The 23,118-nt window shown below is 42.7% G+C and overlaps 1 protein-coding gene across 5 annotated transcripts in view; it reads right to left on the bottom strand.

Moving 5' to 3' along the window:
• The window catches only part of CLASP1 (cytoplasmic linker associated protein 1), a 178,594-nt gene that overhangs the window by 143,697 nt on the left and 11,779 nt on the right, over positions 1-23,118 (bottom strand). For all 5 annotated transcript variants that reach the window (XM_086750739.1, XM_086750735.1, XM_086750736.1 and 2 more), the window contains exon 3: positions 22,216-22,690. In XM_086750739.1, coding sequence (XP_086606865.1) covers positions 22,216-22,410 — 195 coding nt within the window. In that variant the 5' untranslated portion in view covers positions 22,411-22,690. The remainder of the gene's footprint in view (positions 1-22,215; positions 22,691-23,118) is intronic.

Below are 23,118 nucleotides of genomic sequence, written 5' to 3'. Positions count from 1 at the left end.
CAAGTTAGAAGGGGTCTCCAAAGGTCTACTAGTTCAACATCATTCACATTCCACTGCTCAAAATTAGATCAAGTCGGTCAAATTTCTACAAAGCATTTTGTTCTACTTCATTCTTAACATACAGGCCTTCAGTTGTTGACTTGCAACATTCATTAAAATTTGAAATAGTTTTATATACTCTAGTTAGAAGCAGCCCTGTCAATTAATGAACTGATTTAATGAGCTTCTGTGCCACCACCAGTAAGACCTTGCTGTCAGACTGCGAAACAGTAAAATTGATTTCAGTTTTTTTAATACTTCTCTAGGTACTGTAGTATAAGCCAGGCAACAATTTATAGCCCCCAAAGACTCCAGCTACACGATCTGATCCATGGCAACCTTGGACTTCAACAAGGTTTCATGCAGGTATAAAGGACCTGAGACATGATCAGGCAGCAAGATCAGCACACGCGTATGTCAAGTTCAAGTATTGCCAGCCATAGTAGGAATTGGTACATTCTTTTCAAAGAAGTGGCATTGGATTTTTTTGTTTATTTATCTAGGAGGTTTTGTTTAACTTGACATCATCTGACAAAAGTAAAAAGTTCAAAGTCACACACAGTGACAGGCTCCAATTACTCCTCTGTTAATCTGCATCAACAACACCTTTGTTCAGGAAGGAGGACAGATTGCTGCTGGCAAGTCTCTTGCAGTCTATGGCACAGGAACTATTTCAGAAGAACAGGAGATCAAGTTTCACAGATAGTAACCATGTCAGACTAGAAAACATCATTTAGAGAAAGAGGAGCTAAGATATGGTGATGCCCAAGGATAACACTAAGAAACACAACATGCTTTCCTGATAACACTGCTTGTGGTGCAGGTTAGAGATCAAGTGGCTGCTTTTTCTTCAGCACAGACTTTGTAAGAAAAGTCAAGCAGATTAGTTGCTAAATCTTCCACAAAACGACCACCAACTGATTAGGAAGTGGATCCAGCTACAGTTAGGTCTCTTGCTCTTCATTTTTTTTTTTCTCCTGTAGGTTAATAGCACTTCCCCGCATCCTAGCAAGATAGGAAATACAAACTAGTGTTTTTCAAGAGCTTTCATATCCTCACTTGGAACTACAGAGCATTATTACTATCACAAACTTGTCACACTGAGGTCTAGTAGTACTGACTGTATGTTGGAAAGAAGCACTATTTGGCTACTTCATATACATCTGCCTGCAGTGTTGGGCCTGTGCCAGCATGCAGCTCCAGTTACAAAGTTCAGCCTAAGATCTATACAAGCAGAAAAATAAAATATATCCGTGCAGAACTACTCATACACTCACATCACCATTTAAAGAGATTTCTCCTTCATCCTTCAAAGGACTTGAAACTTTTTTGAGAGCACACATATACATTCTGTTCTTTGTCTTTGAATTCGTACATCAAAGCAGATGCCACAAACACAAAGTAACGTGGAAGCAAAGCACAGATTCTCCGTTAACTCTTTCTCTCAACAAAAGAACTGCAAGAGATGTGCAGGCCTTGCACAGTTTTCTTATGTATTTTGACCTTTTAATCAAAGGTAAGGAGTTCAGATTTGCTGCTACGGGCTAGACTGACTCAACAGACTAGCATAAACCCAGAATCTGAAACCAGCTCCCTGCACTCATAATTCTCCCTAGAAACAGAACACAGGAATCAGCAGTCACTGCACATTTCTTACCTTCTGATCACTTAATTCAGACCTTAAAGATCTACACTGTATTAGGTAGGGAAAAAACAACTCCAGAACAGATTTTTAGCTGCTAAGCTACTTCAGTCTACTAGGTAGATTGTATGCTCTTTAAAGAGTTGCCCAATTATGTGCTGACCTTACATATGCCTTGATGGTTTAAGTGACTCACTAAAGAATTCAAGACAGTAGAAACTTTATTTTACAAGATAGATTAATTCAGTTGCATTATATTTCCATAAAATTATTCTTAATCACTAGATAATTAGGACGAGAAGTCACAATATGGCAACATCATCTCCCTTTTATCCCTTGTCCCTAGCAAGAAACACAAGGTCCCAGGAAAAATACCCATGGAAAGCAATCTCACTCTGTGCTCCTCAAAGCTTAATCTGCAATCCCTGCTTAGGAGGCTTTGAGAAGGGATATAATACTAATCAACACCAGCACTGATTTTATTGTTCCTTTCGCCTGTGTAGCACGCAGCGTAACAGCCCCCATCCAGCCTACACTGTCTCTGCAAGGACATGAAGAGATTTTGGTTCTGAATTTACAGAGAGGAAACTGTGCTTCCAGCTAACTCCGAGCACCACCAAACAGACATGCAGAGCCTGGATTAAGCTCCCAAGCCTGCCTCCCAAGCCTCTGGTCAGGCCTTCGTCCCCCACACAGGAAACGCAGGTCTGAACCATCTCTACCCAGCAATGAGCTGGCAACAGCAGGCAAACTGCAATAAGGCTGGAAGGGGGTCAAACAGCAACATCAGAAGATATCTTAATTCAGCCCTCTTGGATGGGGAACCTGGGACCTAGCCCACGTAAAACTGACTGCTAGAAAGAAAATGTACAATATAACCAGTAGCTCATTTTTTCTACAAATTATGTCCTGCCTAAACAGCCTTGAGTGAATGACTTCACCACTGTTCCCATCCACTAAAAGCCCGAAGGTCAGTTCAAGCGGATCCAATACTTGGCACCTCTCATCAGGCTCCTGGAACAACAGTGCCTCCCACACCTTCAGTTTTCTGGGGTTTAGTTAAGTTTAAGGAAAGGCAGGTTTATGTGATAAAGGTCCCACAGAAGAGTAATTAACTGACAGACCATGGCTGGAGGATTTTGAACTTACCTCTGCAGGTGCTGCTTGCTGGACACAGCTGCCCTCATAGCCACACTAAGCAAAGAGCAAGCCCAGCCCATGCCACCACGCTCAGGAGGGAGCTGACAGACACACTGCAGCTCTCCTTCCCCACCAAGAGCACAAGTCAAACCAGTTTTCTGCTCACATAACTGCAGCTCAGGAACTTCTTTTGAGGAAGGCCTAAAAGCCATCACCTGCTCCTTTCAAGCTCTCACTATATTCACTTGGCCCCTCTCAACACAGCAGCACACAGTTGTTCAGCCTCAGTGCACGTGCAAGGTGTACTCTTCTGCAGGCTGCAAAGCCAACCAGGAACACCAAAAAGGTAACTTTGCCAAGGAATAGATAGGAAAGACTATGACCAAAATGGACACAACGACAAAACAAAGCCGAAGTACCATTAACACCACCAGTCACTTCTGCCATTTATCTCAGATGAAGGTAAGACTCTGTACAAAAACGACAACCACAAAGGGAAACTACAGCCCAGCTTACTTGTCCAGGACACTTCTGCTGCAGTCAAGAGAATGAGTCTCAAAGAGGCTCCACTGTTGCTTTCCGGGCTGTACATGCAAGAAGTTCACCCAAAGAAGACTGACTTGAGGCCTCTGTCTCCAACGGCTAAATTCTCTGTACACACAGATCAACTTTACCATCTCCTACTGATCCCCTCCCAAGAAATTTCTTTAATTCCTATTGTCACAATCTTGATCACAGCAGAAGTTCCTACCCAGAGTGACAAATCAACATTGTGACCCACTTGTCTGCCACAGCATGAAAGCTTCACAACACTGTCTCCTCAGTACGACTGTAGCTGCACTCACCCCATCTGCCAGCGTGCTCTTTTCCCTGCCACATGCTGTGCCTTTCTAGAGATTACAAAAAGTATCTCTGCCCACGACAATGCCTTTAAAGCTTCATCCCACATCTCCCCCCACCTCCTGTTTGTTAATGACATTGCTACAGAACTGGAGCTGGAAACTAGACCAGGTAGTGTAAAATGGCTAAGGATTCCTTTAGGAGATCGTCATTAAATAATGAAGATGTTACACCTCCGTGGGCACGTGATCCTGCAGTCAAAGGGAGGCAGAAGCAAGGCCTCTCCCTTTGAGCGTATCTATCTACAGGCCAGTGAGACGGTTCTTTGCTACCCTTCAATTACTTGCCACCTTTCTGGGATGAAAAGAGCAGTGTGCCCTTACCCTGGAATCACGCCAGATCTAGCCATTAGAGGATGCCTCAGCACAGACAAAACTCTGCCAATACACTGCAGAACAAAGCACAAACTACCAGCCTCATATGGCAGACAGGTAAACAGTTGTAGTGGAAACTACATTGAAGAGATTTTGCTAGCATGGACTTGAACAAGGGTGGTGATCACCTTTTCCCATATCCTTCAGAAGAAGGATAAAGATAAATCCTCTTAGATTAGCTAGAAAGAAATTAAGCATGAAGAGCAGAGGGGCACTGGAACAGACTAATTCAGGAGGCTACAAAATCTTCAAAGAATGTATTTCAAGCATAGGTTGGATAAACGTCTGACAGAAGACATCTGGGTACATTCAGTTGTCTTCTGTGAGTAAGAAATTGGATTTGACTATTTCCTGAAGTCCCTTACATTACAATACCCTCAAATCCTAAAAGTTTCCTCTTTGCCATTAGAAACACAGTATCAGCAAAGTCAGTCACGTTACTAGTTGGTAAACATCCTTTGTGAACAATAGAAGGCAAACTGAAAATAGACTCTTATTAGGAATCTACTGTAGACATAAATTAAACTGGCAAACAGAAGTTACTTCCCAGGGTAAGGCTGACACCTTGGTTAACAAAACTTTCCAACACTGGCTTAATTTAAGATTAATGTACAGCTACGAAGGCGAAGGTGAACCTTAGATTCCCTCTCCCATGTCTGAAACCCAAACCATAACAATCCTTTCTTTCCCTGCAGGATCCTTAACTAACTCTATACCAATGATTCCAAATTAAACACAAATAGAATTTTCTTGACAAAACTTATTTTGGGTCCAGCTTTGAGAAGTATGAAGCATGCATTTAATGAGATTTCTTGGGGAAGAACAAACTAGGGAAGTGCTTGCTTACAGAAAACATGAAAGAACTTCCTCCTTGCTGCAAGCACGATGCAAGGAGCCATTTGGATTCTAGCACACTGAGCCCAATAAAACTCCTCATATTTGTGACATTTGTTATTCAATAAGAAACAATAGCTCTTAATAAACCCTTGGCTATTCAGAACAGCTTTCTAATCACCCATACATCTAACTTCACAGATCACACATGCTGGACACCACATGAAAGGGAATCAAGGTTAGCATATTCAGCATGCTCTGTCCTGGTTTCCCTTCCAGTGACTCTGTTGTGCTGCTTTGCCACAGCAAGACCTGCTACTAAAGCCAAAATAACACACAGACCAGCCCTTTCTGAATTAAACTGAATCCATTTATACAACACTATAAGTGAGCTAAACCTTGTGAAAACATCCCCAGGCCACCAAAATCAACATAAAATCCACTTTAGGCTTGTAGCGTTTTAGCTCATTAAGGACAAGTTTTAATTAAATTGTATGAAAGTGTGTCAAAAATGGAATTTAAATAATTTCCCAAACTCTACAATATGGAAAGCGTCTCCCTTCCATGTACGTAAGATCTACCATTGAATGAAAGGTGAGGTCTATGCTGGAAAGCATTCACACATTATCCTTCGCTGCTGGCTCTGGAGAGGGCAAGAAAGCTGATCTTAAGTTAGACAGCGCCCCCAACTACAGAGGTCCTGACATCAGCCTCCAGTTTCAAATCATTACAATAGGCTTACACAGCCAGTATCCTGCATTTTCCCAAAAGAACAGAGAAGAGACTCAGGAGGAGGGAGAGACATTATATACTTGGACACTGCATACTGTCAGTCAGCGGCAGAGCTGCCAGCTGAACCGAAGTCTGTTACAGCCCAGTTCCTGCATGAAGCACAAGCCTTGTATCTCCACTGGCTCAAGCTGTGAGGTTCACAACCTGTACTCCCAGGCCTGGCAAACAGACTCAGTGCTCCTCATACAAGTCCGGATATTAAACAGCCCAGGTTACCTGGAAAGACAAACACTATTTCAAAACCTTATCTCATGAGATTTTTTTCCCTCTTCTATAAATAGCCTAAATACCATAAAGGCAGAGACCATCAAAACACATTAGTTACCCCAGGCTAGTCACACACATTAACATGTAGTACTCGTGTCACATTATTGCAGTGTCTACTCATCTCAAAACTACAGGGGAAAAAACACAATCTAGGTTGTGGTTAAGGCTTCCTATAAAGTCATATGCAGGCTCTGAACACCCCAATAGATTTTCCCCAGAGTTTTCCCCTGAACAGAGATGATCAAAACTGGCAATAAACTTCCAAGTGGGTCACTCTGCACCACTGCTGCAACAGTGTCTCCTCTCGCTTCCTCAAACACAGAGCACAACCTCGTACGGAGAAGGGCTGCATCTCCTTTTTGCCTGCAAACACCACAAGCAGGACAGAAACAATCAAAGAGTCTGCTGGTGTCTGCAAGGTACCTAAAACTTCATCTCATGAGCAACCCTGTAAATACGCTAGACTGCTATTTTGACTACCTACACGGAAGAGCTTGGTTGTGGTGCAGACCTGTGGTTTGCAAACTTGGATTTTGTCATAATCACTTCTGTGTTACAGCAATCAAAGGAGGGAGAAGGGTTTGCTGCAAGGTAAGAGTCAATGGCAGGCTCTTCGCTATTAACCACTCTTTGTTACCACTCTTCTCATTCATGTGAAATAAAATCCACACAGCTCCTCCATATGTTGCTCTCTCAACGTACTGGGAGTAGTACTACTTGACTAACAGGGATCAGCAAGAGAAGTATTCTTCTTTCAAATCTAGACTAGGCAATACGTTCAGGAAAGGGGAAACAGCAAAGCTCTGCCCTCTGCTCTTTTCCGAAGAGCTCAAAATACTGGAGGCATAATTGTAATTACATGCTGCTATAGCCACCAGCTCAGCAGCAACTAAGCCCTTCCTGTGGCTCCTGAGTGAATTCACTGTGGTGGTTTTAGGAACTGGGTGAACAGACTAGACCCAGTAACTGAATCCTGCCAATAAATCTCTCCCTTCTTTAAAACAGCCTCCTCAAGACCTGGGGGAAACAAGGCATCATTAACCTGGAAAGAGAAGCATCTGTATGTGGCATTAGCTAGAGCACCTGCATACACAAGAAAGAGAAAACACCTTTTCCCCCGGGAGCTAATCCCTACAAGGGCACTTGCATTCCCAGGAAACCTTAGCACCAGCAGAAACCCAGTTCCCACTCACAGTTGCTCACAGTTCAGCAACCCAGACAGATAAGTCTCTAACTTGTAATCGTCATCTTCAGCTACACACAAAACCCACCTGCAATAGTTTAATAACGTTCTTATATCTAAAGGGGCAATGCTAGCAAGTAACCCACCCGGCCTCTTCCACACAGTGAGGAAATCTCAATAGGAGTTTGTGGAGTTGTCTCCATTCTTTTGGGTGCGACTTACAGCTTCGGAGAAACATAAGGCAGAAAATGAAGAGTGTGAAAAATAACCAGGGATTTCCTCTTCACCACAGAGTCACCTTGCCTGCCAGCCTACTTCAGTCATGCAGACAGAGGAGGGCTCCCTCCCACCATGTCTCATACAAGCATTTTCCTAACACTGGTTCTGTACCTCTCCCTCCAAGCAGAGGTGGTAATACTCCACACCAGGCTCTTGTGCTCAGTCACACCACAGCAGGCCAAGGAAGCTCCAAACCAGCCTGGTAAGCAAAAGCTTTGGACTACCAGAGCTGTGGTGAGCAGATACTGCAGGCAGAGCAACAGCAGTGTGCCCCAGGAGCCAAACTACCTAATGCAACCGCTGGTGAAATAAATAGAGGAGAAGAAAGAAGGAAGAGTTTCTCCACATGAAGCAGGAAACAGTGAGAAAGAACCTCTCTACTACTGCTTCAGCAAACACTCATATCTTCAGGGCAGTTTCTTTTCCATTCAGAGGGCAAAAGGCAGGCAGCGTACACTGCAATTACTCTGCACCACTTCCTACCCAAGTCCCACAAGGTCTGATTGCTGTAGCTGCAGAAATACCGAGTGGGAAAGAAAACTTAACAAGTCACATCAAAGGTAAAAGGAGAGAGGCACTGTCTTGCCTCCTGTCTAGCCACCTTGTTTGTTTTGCTTTGTTTTTTAAATTAGACCTTCTGCTAAAGAAGAAACCCTCTGCTAATACAGTTTGGAGAATGCTGTATCTGAGAGCAAAGGACTGTTCCATTAAGAATCAGAACAAGCTCTTGCTTGTAAAGCAAGGAAGGACATCAGGTAGGAACCTAGCTCCCACGGGCTTGTGGCACCTGCCTGCCACAGGAAGACAAGGCCATCAGGACCAGCACTACTGCAGCACCGACACAGCTCAGTAGGGCTCAGCAGGGCATACCCTCAGCAGGGCTGTGAGATAAGAGCTGTCAGGGAGGAAAGTCATTCCCCACTCCTCTTTTGGAAGCTCCATTCAACGTGCTGTGAGCAGAGGTTCCAGACCTGCACTTCACTGGCAGCCCAGTGACTAGTTCAGAGGCCAAAGAGTTAAAATTCACTAGCCCACTGCCAAATTTTCCCTGTAGGATTGCCTTGCTACTTTATCTGTAAACTAGGAACTAAAAATCTCTGCCTTAATGCCTGGTAACTAAAGAACACAGCATCAGTATTTAAAGCAATCCAATTTCCTTGATAGAAAGCAACACATTTATGCCAAGTTTATTGTTCAAGTAGCTAAAAGCAGCATGCTTCAATGACAAGTTTAGCCATTTTGTTGGTCTGAAAAGTAACTCCAGGTTTTTTTTGCATGAAAAGCGCTACAGAGTTGTAAAATTTATATTAATCTCATCCTTCCAAACTAATTTTATTTTCTTTTGATCTAGCATCAAAGACTTTCAGGATGTGTGTATCATTAACTATGCCAATCAGAGGAGCAGTGAATCTCCAAGCCAACTGTTTACCGTATATGTAGGGAAAAACATGCATTAAATATTTCTACATCAGATCTTGTAAGATCAGTGGAGAAGTGGAGTTCCTCCTAACAAACAGGACTTCCAGGAAGTCTTACAAACAGATTAGTTCTAGCAAAGGCTTTAGACACTGGGCATCACACGGCATCAAGCAGCATCAGCTGTGCTGACAGAGTCCATTAAATGCTCCAACCCAAATATTCTAGACAAATACAGCCCCTACTGAAAGACGACACTACACAAGGCATAGGCCATCACCACAGTCCAAGATCCACCAGGCCCAGGAATCTACATAGAGACTGACATGTGAGGCTCAACTGGCCATAGGGCAGACAGATCCCTTATTGCTCACTGCTAACAAAAGATCATCAAAATATAGGAGACCCACAGCTCCCCTGGAACAGAGCATTTACCTCCCCAACTCTCCCCTTGCAGACTCCTGGTGCATGTGCACAAACTTACTTTCAGCAAAAGCTGGAGCTCACTGCATTAAGAAAATTAGCTGTGCAAGTGAAATGAAGAGGGTATGCTTCTTTTCAAGTTTCCTTTTAATCTTTTGATGCCAGATAAAAGGAAAAAAAAAAAGATCCATCTCACAGGTATGCAACTGTTCCCAAAATGAGCATTTGAACAGCAGAGATCCAAAACAGACAGGCACAAAGACGAAAACAGTATCCATACGCAGCTTAAGTGTGTCATCCACAAACACGGAAGCTGCCTGCAAGATGATCTTGTGGCAAAGGATCCCCTCTCAGCCTTACCTGGGTTCAACCCCATCTCCCTCCCTGCTCAGCTTCAGTTCTCAATTCAAAGGGACAGGATGCAACTCAAGTTCTTGCAAGAATCTGGACCCTACTGCAGGTCCTGAGACAACCAAGCATCTGCTGATGGGCTCTTCCTAACACCTCATTCTCAGCTCTATTTGCTACAGAATAGTATTTCTTTCAAATAAAAATGACACAACCCCCCTGACTGATCACCCAGCATGACTCAAGTAAATAACATTCTGTACAAGGACACCCCTTCGTGACCGAAGCCTTAATTCCAAATCACAGTCCAGCTTGTAATGTTGGGTAGTCAGTTGCTCTCCTCAGAGACATTTATACCTATAATGATTCTATTCAAGTCAAATGAGATTCTAGATTTGTTCCAAAATAACCAAGAGCAGAACACAAGATGTCAAAGCACTGTCTGGGAGTAGAGGGAACATCCTTCTCACACCACTGATCCGGGAAGAGCAAAGGAAACAGCAAGGACAAGAGAAGAAAAAAAAACCTGATAGAAAACAGCATTATCTGTCTATCATCAAGCTACATTATTTTAAAGAACACAGCCAGAGACCATGATCTCTTTACCCTACATTATTTGCACCAGTAACAGATTTTTAACTGACCTAATGAGCCCTTTCTGCCTCTAATCCGATATCCTATGTAATACCGTTCATCAAATCCCAACCGGTTCCTCCTGCTCCGAAACAAATTATTTTCTGTGAATAAAGCGTTTCTTCTGGTACAGCACTAGGGCTTAATCTTATTTAAGATCTTCAAATCAAATAAAGGAAGAAGATCAGAACTAAAAATTCTGACTAACAATTTATTTTTTGTTACAGATACAAACACTGCATGCAGCACAGTAAAATACAGAAAGGCATAAGCATTTTTCTCATCTGCCAAAAAGGACCCTCCCATCCCAAGTTTCACAGGCAATAGTTTTCAGGCTTCTGAAGTGAACAGGCACTAGAGAGCAAATGTAAGCCCACAGGCAACAGCCTCACCCCCTTCAAGTTATCTTCTACAGCTCCCTAAAAATTAATCCAAGTTCCACGTGGCCCAGAGATCACAGGTGGGAAACTGGAGCACTCCCACCAGACTGCAAACAGAGAGGGCTTGGGTTGTTCTCATATCAATGCCTGTGGCAGTACAAAAGACAGCAATAGCCCAAGATTTTTTTTTTCCATCTCCTAGTTTATAAAAGCTTTATAAAAACCAGCATCTTTCAAAGATGCCAAATTCACACAATGCCACAGAAGCCAAAATTTGACACAAGTTCACATTTAATTGACTATTTAAAAACTACCATGTTAAGAGAAGCAATATGTTTTTACTTTAAAATCATCAAAATTCTTACAAGGAGATACAGATTCAAAGGTTTCAAATAGGAGTGGAAAAATAATTAATTTCAATCATAGACTCTGACTTCTGTAACAAAAGAGCAAACAAGATTAGTTACACACCTCTCCCCCCCATTATTAAAAAGATTAGCCTCAAAGGAATGTATCCCCCAAAAAAAAATTCTGTAAGAAACAAAATTCAAATGTAAGTTGTAATTAATATGCATACAAGTAACACAGGCATAGATGTTATTACAAGAATTTAAAGAGTTAAAACTAAAAAGTAAGATAGATCTTTCCCACATCATCTGTGGTGTTCATCCAAAATTACGTCCCATCTCCGGAGAGCCTGCACATGGGCAGGCTTTAAGCAGCACATTGCAGCAGGCAGGGTCAATGTGAGTTTGCCTGACTTTAATGGCAGCAGGATCTGGCTGTTAATTAAGTACCAGATTTCCCATTGTCCCAACCCTACCACACCTTTCCTGATTTAAAAAGGCAGCTTTTAGAGCATTTTTGTTTTAGTTGCTGCTCAGCCAATTTTGGCTGCAGAGTTGTTTTCTGGCATACATTCACTTATCAGAACTGCTGCTCTCACAACTGCCTTTCTGATCCCTGGAAAGCAGCCCCCAATAACACATTTCATTTCCCTCCTCTCAGTTTGGAAATGCCAGTCACCTACAACTGCTGATGGCCATAAAGAAAACAGAAGGAAGATAAACAGGCTTAAGTCATCTCCTTGACCTCCCAGAAGTTTTTCCTGGCTCGCCTCCCACCCTGACGAACACCATCTCAAAGCCCTGCCCTCAGCCTCTTCTCTTTGCCTGTCCTTACCTCAGCCCAATTTTAAAAGGCACACCAGAACGTGTCCTCTTGCTCCGTTCCTCTAAGTTGACTGCCACACGACAGTCACCACTGGACATCTCCCTACAAAGACAGTAGAGTCTATCCCACCCTCATCCTTCCCCATAGCCCTGCAGCTCCCTTCTCCCCCAAGCTCCCAGCTCAGACACACTTGCTCAGATTATCTGGAGGCCTTTATCCAGGCCTTTTGAACTGCCAGCGCTACCCCATCCACACTAGTTCTTTTGAGACATGGCCACTCACACAGCTCCCCACACTTTCTCAGCAGGTCTCACACACCCGAAGCACAGCCTTTGCTACGCAGTGTCTGAGGGCTGCAGCTGCACCAATGAGCCCCTTTGGCTGAGAGCATGAAAACAGCAGGACCACCCCAGCCACCTCTTTGTGCCCAGTCCAACAGAATTATATTGATGTTGGACCAACAATCTTGGGATCACCATAAAATGGTGACAACTGTGATAAATTTGGATTTTAGTTTAAAAAGAAAATACACAACACATTGAAGGCTGGAGTACCCACACAGGCCAGAGCATCTAGTACATACTCCACCAGTTGATCTGTCCTAAACAGCTAAAGTTCTCATTTGGTTGTCAGTAGCTCCCCTTTCTGCTATTACATATCCTTTCCCTTCCAGCTTTCCCAAATACTCCAGCTCTGCCCTATTTATATCACTACTGCTGTAGAAGGAACGGTCTTACCCTGGTACCTTGGCTGATGATCCCTTTCACACCCGTCCCTCTTTAGCAGTTCTGTACGTTGAAGCTTTCATCTCTCTACCTTCAAAGCACTGTCATTTGGCCTGAGATGTCAGCTCCTACCTTCCCATTCATTTATCGTGCCAGTTCCCATCACCCCACCTCTAGGTGCAATTTTTCAAACAAGAATCACTGCACTTTTTACTGCACATGCCCTCCTGCCTGGGAAAAGCTTCTCATTAATTGTAAGCTCGTTTACTAGTACAAGAAATTCCAGAAGGAAACTTATGAAATTGCATGGAGAGAATGTGACCTGAGCAACACAAAGAAAGAAGCAGAGTTGTTTAAAGGCAACAAGAAAACTCAGATCTTGACAAGGACTGGAGCTGGTGGAGTCTCTCAGAAGCAGACGCACTCACAATCCAGCAACATTATACAGGTAATAACGTTCCAAAGACCTGAAGGGACAGAACGCAGACAACAGACTACCAGGAAAGCCACCTGTGCAGGCCTGGAAGAAAAGCTTTAGCCAGACAGACAAAAGAAAACCAAATATTCCAATCTGTAAGAGCAGATACCTCCTAAAACCTGTGTGCGGTTTCAGCTTTCCATACAATATCCAATCATTGAGAGATAAATTCCTTTTGGATACCAAGCAGCTCAGCCATGCATATAACAGCAGCACGTCAACAGCACCCTTCGTTCCTCAGGATACAACCACAGTGCTCCTCTGAACGTCTCCAGAGCTGAACAAGGTACACAACTACCTTCTTCAGGGTCTTAACTAAAAAAAGGCAGGAGTGCACCCCAGCATCTGCCCAAGGACCATTCTGTCCACAGCACTCTAAACAGATAGAAGAACATGCACAGACAGATTGTCTATTGAGGAGTAGCAGGACAAGTAAGTTGGTGCAGCAGGACTGACTCCATCAGCTATGAGCAAGCATCATTCTCTCCAAAACTCAGATACACTTTCTTATTCCAGTGTGAAATCTAGAGTTGTCTACATTTATAAAGGAATTACGGAAATTGGGTTCTTAACAGGTCCCAGATAACTGGCTCCATCAGATAACTTTGGTGGAGGGTGCACATCAGTAAAAGCCTGTTACATTCAGCTTTCAACAGCACTCCTTTTATTTAAGGTCCCAATAGTGATACATTAAGTCCTCCTAAACTGTTAAAAGCAGATATTTGTTCCACGTCACTGCATAAGCAGCAATGCCTCCATTTGCAGTAAGATTTCCACTTAGACCCATCATTACTGTATCACTTGATATTAGTCAAATGGAGAGTCATGACAATACAAAGCAAAAATACCGTCTTTTAATGGAATATAGTTCTAACAGACACACAAAGAACTAAGACAATTAGCAGAAAGAGCTGATTTTGAACATATAATTCACAGTAAATGCAGATATTACTCAAACAGGGTAAACACTGAGTAGAAGCAACTTTGAGTCTTCCACTTGCTACTATCAGGTTCTCAGCCACCAGCACACAGGCATGCACGGTCTTAGCCTGGCAAGGTGGTAACACCACAGTTAACCCTGCAACGCTTCCACCTCCCAGAAGAGACCCTGCCAGCCTTCACACTTGTGCGCACGTCCTGCTGTCTGAGCAGAGCCAGCCACAAGAAAGGTATGGCAGGATGGGGTTCTCCAACTTAATTTCTCATTGTTTCCGCAATCTTCTCTCAAAAAAAAAAAAAAAAAGCTACTTTTGGACATGAAAAAAAGCATTACTAGGTATGAAAATTTTCTTTCTCACACTTAATTCAGAGCCCAATCCTACACATTCTTTCCTCTGGCTAAATTCCCAGACACACTATAATAAAATTATCTTGCTTTCCACACTCTGATAACTGGGACTCTTTGCTCTGATTCTTGACTACTCAAATGTTGCTTTGTTTTAAAGTTTCATATTTGGCACAAAAGTAATACCAAATGAGGAACGTAGCAGGTTTTGTCTACTTAGAGATCTGATCTAGGAAGAAACTAATGAACAATTGTGGGAGGTAACACTCACTTGGAGACTACATGTCTCCAATGTGTTCCACACCTTCCCTCCTGCATTTAATGATATGGTCACAGAGTAGACGACACATGGGAAACAAATACACGAGGTAGCTTTTATCTCACACAGAGCATGGCCTGGCCACCAGAAACCTGGAGCTCTGAGCAAGCCAAGCAGCAGAACAAATCTATCTGTGCTGAGCCTCAACTATACTGTCACTGGTGTCTTGGGTGGGTCACCTTTCACATATCTTTAAGACAAACCCAAACTGCTATGCCAGCATCACAAAAGCATTTACACAGGAGTTAATTTACACAGGCACTTCCAACACCTGGACACGTACCACTTACGTGGTAATAAATTTTGGTAGAAAACCAAGTAAGAAACAAGTTTTAAGGCCTTGACTGCAAACAATAATATAGTGGATGGAACTAGATGAGCCCTTGAGGACCCTTTGCAACTCAAATTATCTTTTGAGCTTATGACCTGATCCTCCTATGTCTCAAAATGCAACTGCTGCCAAAGGACTACGGCCAGAGCCAGAATCACATATCAGAAAAAGTATTCCTCCAGCAGACTACCCAGTCTAGCGGGCTCGTCCTCCAAAAACTAATATAGGTGTACTTAATGCTACAGACACATTAGAAGGTTGAAAAAAATATGCCAGGATGAAAGAAATACATGTACCTTTGTTATTATACATCAGGGATTTTTCAATCTGATTTTTAAGGAAGATTGTCATATTGTTCATCATTCATATATTCTACCCTCTCACCACAATTTCCAGATTCTTTAACTGACTTCAATAAACTTCAACCAAACATGGTAGTGAAAATAGAGATCCCAAAGATACTATGCTCTTACAAATACAGCAACCAAGCAAAAGAGGTACCATTAATCAAAACTTCAACATGAGGAAAACCACAGGATTAGACACCAGCAAATCTACACAGAAAAGGCCAAAGGAAACAAGGCTTCATAAAACTTCTCTGCTTACAAAATTATTTCATTAAAACCAAAGGCAGAGGAAACTAGATCCCACCACTAGTGGGATTATCAGTAGGTGATTTTTCATACTTACGTTCAAAGGGTAAGACTAGAAGAGCTTTCAAGAAGACTTCAAGGAATATTCCCCTTTTAGCTGAGAAACTAACAGGCAGGTGAAACTGGTGTTGGTAGAGGACCCTAGGGGCTGATTAATATTTCTTTCAGCATCAATAAGCCAATAGAACTCCACTGAACCGTTTAGAGGCTCTGCTTATATCACTAAGCTTGCCAAAAATCAAGATGCCTGTAAACCTACCACCACAACTAGCCTCCAGTTCAGGCAACGATCCTCAGGCAGGAGTCACCACATCAGGGAAAGCAAGGATTGTCCCCTACTCACCCTGCTACCTACTAAACTTCAGGGAAGCTGGAACACACATGCGAGCAACTGCTAATTCTGATCCAGAAATAATAGCCATGTGATCCTCAGGCACAGCAGGAATCGTTCCTGTCACTTAGGGATTTCTGAGGACCAGAACCAGCACACTTAAAAATATTAGTGTTTATTCAAAACATCAGAGCAGTTTCAAGCACAGTATCATATCTGTTCCACCATACAGAGGACTGAAATGAACTTTCCCTACCACTGGGGATAATCCGGTTATTCTATATTGTACAAAAAACTATTCAAAATCATCACAAGATCTATCAAGACATCAAAAAGATGTCTTGTCCTTATCCATGCCTCTCCAAGAGTCTTCCAGTCTCAACATTCTTGCTGCAGGCAACTTTCATCTCATATCCAGTCTAAATTTACTCACAGCCAGTTTATACCATTCGTGCTTGTGCTAACCTTGCCCTTTAGCTCTAGCAGTTCTTTCCCCTCCCTGATGTTCACCCCTCTGATGTATTTATAGACAGCAGCCGTATTCCCTCTCAGCCTTCACACTGTAAGCTAATCAAGTCAAACTTTTAGTCTCCTCTGGTTAGGCAGGCTCTCCAACCCCCTAACCACCACATTAGCCCTTCCCCGCACCTGTTCCAGCTTGAATTCCTTCCTTGTAGACGGGCAACTAGAACTGTACAACACATGCCACAGAAGGGCCAACAAGGCACTGCACAATAGCATTAGTACGTCCTGATCCCCACGGACATAAATCCTCAATAATCTGTCCTTTCCATTGATGCATCAGCTGTGACCCTCAGCCTGCAAGTCAAGTAATACACCCAAGGTTTCCCAAGAGCTAGTGAACTGTGTTAGACCTCTGAATAAACCCTAGTAAGAAGCACTGAAGTGCTGCAACTGAAACACTACACCAGCACTAAAGGAATAGCTTTATCCTCTCAAATTAGTAACCACAATGGTTCTGTCTGCTGTGTGTTGACCAGACTCTCAGTCCCAGCCAAGAGCCTGTTTGGCCTTGCCAATCCTGAGGAGGCCAGTCCCAGGACTAAAATCCTATGGGAATGTACTATAAATTTGGTCAGAAAGCGAAATCAGGGGCTTAAATCCCTACAAGCCAGAAGGATACACAAGGGAGACATTCACTTTGTATTCCATTTTTCTACTCATCTCTCACATCCACTGCCAGCCACCACGAGACAGCATACCAAGCTAGACAGACCCTGTGTGCGCACTACGGAAACAAACTTCTGTCCTATTTGCTTCAACACTGGGTCTCCGCTCTTTAGACTCCCTTGGGATCCTCTAGGTTCTCACTATTTATACTGGATTTCATAATACCTTGGTAAACAACTGAAAGATACTGTTGCTTGATACACTCAGGCTCAAACACTTTTTGTTTGTTTTACACAACCAGTAGCACATTCACACTGTATACAAAGCAATCAGAAAGTATTACTACTCCACCACAGTTCTTCCCGTACCAGTTGGAAAAGGACAACCCTGCTACAACCAGTCATCATATCTTTGAAGTGTTAAGAAAAAACCATGGGAAAACTCTAAATGCTGACGTGCTACAGCAGTTCATTTTTCCTGTCCTGAATAAGAAAGACTGAAGCTTAGTACTAAATTTGATCTAGTCCAGCTGCTCCAGATCTCCTACTCTGTACTGCATCCTCGATGGCACTCCTCATACTGCTGATACCAACTAGGTAAGAGCTGCATCACAATCCGATCAAATTACTACAGAGTGGTATGTGTTGGAAAAGAAGGCCCAGTTACTAGAGACACAGAAAAAAACAAGTGATCAGCTGGACTGGGAATTAACATCATCAATGCCTACAGGAAACTGGATATCCCAGAGCCAAAACTCCGCTCTTTTTCAAGTTTAAGGCAGGAAAACCCACCTATTAGGAGCACACCTGTACAGGAGCCTAAAAATCGAGGACTGGGCACACTCTGCAAATGCAGCTCAAGCCCAATGGGTCTTCAGTGCCTTCTAAGGTGCTGTTCTCCCCACGTGACAGGAGTCAGAGGCCATTTTTGCCAAGATACCTTCTGCAATATGGGCATATGCAACAAGAGGCTCTACTTGCAAGTCCAGATCTCAAGATCACTCTTTCTCCATAGTCCAATTCTTGTATCTTTTGGGCATAAAAATTAATTTAATTCATTTTTATTAGCAATTACAGCTTCACGGTAAAGAAGTTGTCAGGGATGAAAATGCTAAATGAATGTATATGGATATATTGCTAATTCTCATAGATCCCTCAGCATCCCAAAACTCATCAGCTAACAGCAGCTGCTTGGAAACCCTGCACAAGTTCTTTTTTACTTCTGCAGATGGTGAAGTCTTTTTTTCCCACCCTGTGCATTAAGTACTCAACAAAGCACTCACCAAATTATCATATCAACCCATAGCCATGCATGATAATTATTTCTTAAATCGGGATTTCTTCCACTGAATTTCAACCAAAATAAACATGGTATAGAGAACAAATGTATGCTTATAGTGAACAACCATTCATCAGCTTAAGTAACTCTAATGGATGCCACTTTAAACTAAGCCTGCACCATCTGTTCTACCCCTCAATTAGAGAAGCAAAAAAAAAAATTATTCAACACACAGTTTAAGAAAGCCAGCTAATTTATGTATGTAAGTTTTCTTTCTCTTCAGCTCAGTGAAGCATGCTCTTGTAATGCGTGATATTCACACACAGATGTGAATGGAAGGCTGCTTTCTCTAACACTAATAGGAGTTTTGTCTGGGGAAATAAAATTTCCCTGCAATATTTCACCATATAAAGTTTTCTCTAAAATACAACGTATGGTGAGTTACTGCAAAGTTACTGCAGTTTTTGTTACTGTCTCCAAGTAACAAAATCAGCTAGGACTGGGTCTACCAGCGCAGCATTGCTTGTTCAACCAGGAGGCCTTCACAAGTGGAAGTGTCTTCAGCCACCGTGGTCTGTTAACCATGTCAGTTCCCAAATCCTCTTTTACAGGCAAAGCCCAGCCCTGTGAGCTGCTGGGCACAGAGCCTCACACAGATCAAGCTGCACTGGGGCAAAGGGATCATCCCATGCAAGGGCGAGACACTCCTTGGCAAGCATCACCCAAACAGCGAGAGTAATGCAGCACCAAAAAATCACTACCTGCCAAAGTGCAGGCAAAAGCCAGGAAGTTTCATCCAGCTCCTTACTGCAAACTCCCACCTAGTTTCACTTCAAACTGGCTTCTCCTACCACTCTGCAATATGAGAAAATATTGAGTAGAATCTCTCTTCAGCCTGATAAACCCTGACCTGCTTGAAGGCTGTGTCACCACCAGTCTCTAAGCTGAGCTCACTCTTGGGTGTTGTTACACCACCACCAACGGCACTTCCAAACTTCAACTCCAACAGCACAGATCACAGGGAAGAAGAGAAAGGTGCAAGAGACCTCATCCCTGTTGCTAGATGGAAGTGACTGTAAAATACTCCCCTGTCACAGAGAAGCAGGCAAGAGAAGGTCACTGCCAAACACCCTCAGTTCACCTCTAGGAATAGCAGGCTGGTTGAAAACTACTTTAAGATCCTGGACACATTCCTTTCGATCTGAGGGGAAGTGTAAACATCAATGGCACATCATAGCCTGTGCACACAGGCCACAGGGCAGTCAGGAGATTCTGCCTACTTCACAACAACACTACCAAATACTGCCACAAGCAGCTCAAAGTGAGATTGTTCACTAAGGAATTACTGATTATTTCAGCTCTCTCCACTTGCTACAGGATTGTGAAGCTCACAGGATATGCTGAAGCCCCTGACACTACTGCATTGTTTTGCTGCATGTCTTGAGACAGTCAGCTCAGTGCAGGCTTTCCTTGTCGTTCATGCCAATGAGGGAGACGGCTTGAGTCCTCCCTGTAAAGGCATAGTAATTTCATACTTTTAATCCAAACTGAACTAGATTGCCTCAGAGATGTCAGTTCTCTTTGGTTCACTGGTATTTCCTCAGTGATAACATATAAGCACAAGTATTTAGTTAGAAGAGTCCTTACACAGGCAGGAGCCATGAATCAACTGGATGCTCTCCCAAGATAACGGATAAGTTATTCAAGCACAGTCTAATTCTGAGAGCACAAATTGTGTCACTAAAGTGTTAGGAAATTTCAGATCATGCAGATCTCAATTTTTCTTTTAAGCTGATATTTGTTCAAATGAAGGGAGTAAGGTAGTAGAAAAAGACTGTAAATATAATGGCTTTTTCAACCATGACTAAACAACTGCAGTTTAGCTCTCCAGATGGCTACTCCAGGGCAGAGATGCTTGGCCTTTCACTCTCAGGGTTGTTACACTAATCCATGAACTGGATCAGATGACACCAGCTATCCTGTTCTCCCCCACACCAGAAGGGCTAAGCTTCCAAACCACCACCTCAAAAGCACTCAAGAAAAGCTACAATAATGCAGATGCACGTTCTAAAATAAAAGGAACAGACTGGCATATGCTGATGCACTAAGCCTTGGCTGGATACTGAAACAGACCTCACAACATCACTAACCTCCAGGTAGCCAGCTTGCCCCACTCAAAGATTTCACATCCTCTATTACAGTCATTCACTGAGAGAACACCCTCCAGACATCTGAGACCTGTCTCTGTTATGCTTACTAAAACTTATTAAACACAGCAAATGCTATCTATGGAACATGCACATTAATGAACAGCCAGCTCAGCAGCAGGAGTTCTAGAACAGAGTCACTGCAGTGCAGAAGTGCCACCAGTTTGTTACTGGAGAATTAATACAACAGTGAGCATTGTGAGTTCAACAGGCAAAAGACTGGGAAGTGGGGTGGAAGAGAAAGAGAACCAGTTATTCTAAAATAAATTTTGCAAACTAAGTGTAGTGCTGGAAATGCAAAGTACTGCATAGCTCTGTGATACCTATCACTTCATAAAAATCTATGCAAACAGCACATTTTTTTAACAATTCCAAGTTTACTATGCTTGGGTTACCTTTCCACTGAGAATCATGTAAGTTCTTAAGAGAAAGCCAGTTAGCAAGAAAAGGGTGAATAAGAACACACAATGCTCTCAAAAATTGTATGTACACTGCTGGTTCACAATAGTAAAGTAAGATTTCTTCACACGCTTCACCACAATGGATCCTCTACTGAGACTGTACTGGTAGCAGTGGTTCACTGGTTGTTTTCCTTTTTCTGTTCCTACATATCAAACAGCTTCTACCACAGCTGCTTGTTAAAAAAGATGAAGAAAAAAAAATGCAGCTGTGCAGAACACATTGACCAATACGCTGCAATCTACAACCCCTTCTCAATCAAAATTCCTGTTAGAAATAGTTTAAATTAATCTGAGGATGTTGAGCTCCAGAGCACTTGCAACTTAAATAGCTAGCCCCTCTCCTTCACTTCTACAGGGAAGGACTCCACTACAACTCTCAGTTATTTATCCTCAGGCTCAGCTCTATACAAACTTTAACTCTCAAATTTTTCTGGACTTATCAGAAAGGACAAACTCTCCTATTACCTCCCATACAACAGCTTAAGTACCCTATTAGACTTGTCAGAGCACCTTTTGAAGGGACCACACAGGAGTTTTCCAAGCCACAGCCAAGAGCCCCTCCTCACTCCCACAGTGCACAGGAGTGGTAGGACTTCCTCACTAAGACCTGTAGGGAGACGAAGCAATACGACAGGGATAGCAAGGCAGCGGAGTGCCATTTCCTACCAACTCACTGGAACACTGCCAAATTCAACAGAACATACATACACACACACTACCTTTCCCAAGCTAAGTGCAGTAAATCAATTGTATTTAACTTGCCCACAAAAGCAGGAAAAAGCCTAGGAAGATTTAATGGCAGTGAAAAACACTGACATTTATATATGTTTTTTGTAGTTTTATAAACTTTTTTGAGTATTGCAGGAAATCATTAACATTGCTAATTACTGGGATGATCAAAGCATGTCACTAGCTAACAAGATACACAAAGAAACCAGGATATCACAAAGTATGAACACCAAAGGTAAATCCATTTATTAAAAACCCATGTACTGCATTCTTACTGTCTCAAGTCCTCAATATCGCATCAGCTATCAAGTACCAGGAAATGGGACAAGAATGGTTTACTTAGCATAATTTTCAGCTTAGAGAACAGTATATTAAAACTCTACTATACAACTTTCAACTTAGATCAAGTAGCACTTGACACTGAAACTTCTGACAGTAATCACATTCCATTTGACAAGCCTTACCTTGTAATTGCTGGAATTAACCCAAGAAGTGGCCAGTCCATCAACCATTTTATCCAGCATAGTCTGATCATGCTCAAGATCAGCCGACTTCTGTTTATCCGAGAAGTAATCTATCAGTTCCTGGCCAACCTGAAGTCTCTTTCCAACATCCTTCTGCAGCACCTGCGCTAAGCAGTACTCCATACTGGGCTCCATAGTGTCTTAGCAATACAGCACCAGCAAGAAAGCTAGAGGGCAGTAGGTCCGAAAAATCCCTCTATAAACGTACAGAGAAGGTCGCCTCTTTGTTCGATGAAGGTTACTAAGGGTCTGAGTTTCAAAGATGCAATTCTGAGAATGGCAACAATGCACCATGTGTGTGTGAACAGCAGCTGGCAGGATATTAAAAGTCCAATTTAAATAACTAGCAATAGACGAAGCAATGAGCACTGCTCTACTGTTGAGTCTTCAATAATTCCCAATTCAGCAGTCCATTCTGAAAGAAATGAAAAAGAACAGTATTATAGGTTAAATTAAGACTGGAGAAAAAAAAAAAAAGACTGAAAGCATGTCACAAAATAGGTTATTCACATACAGCTGGAAAGCTGTGATAAGCTGGATATGAGCAGCGTTGTTCTATTTTAAGGAACCAGACAAGGTAGGTCAGGACAAAACCTTTGGTTATTCTTCTAACAGCAGTTACCCATGCGCTCCCTAGAAGTTTTAGTGACAGACAGTAAATCTAGGGCTTAAGTAACAGCTGATTAGTATTCAATATTACTGCAACTACTTCCATCACCATCCTCCCACAAAGGTGGAGATAAAATCCTTACGCAGGTTACCAGGAAGACACATTTGCTTCAAGAAGTGAAAGCAGGAAGAGGTCTGGATCCTGTTTTGACTGCTGGCCTTCAACAATCAACG

Source organism: Chlamydotis macqueenii, chromosome 6 (genome assembly GCF_036417535.1).
Source record: "Chlamydotis macqueenii isolate bChlMac1 chromosome 6, bChlMac1.mat, whole genome shotgun sequence".
NCBI lineage: Eukaryota > Metazoa > Chordata > Aves > Otidiformes > Otididae > Chlamydotis > Chlamydotis macqueenii.
Note: the sequence above shows the minus strand (reverse complement) of the source record. Positions and strands in the feature narration are given on the sequence as shown.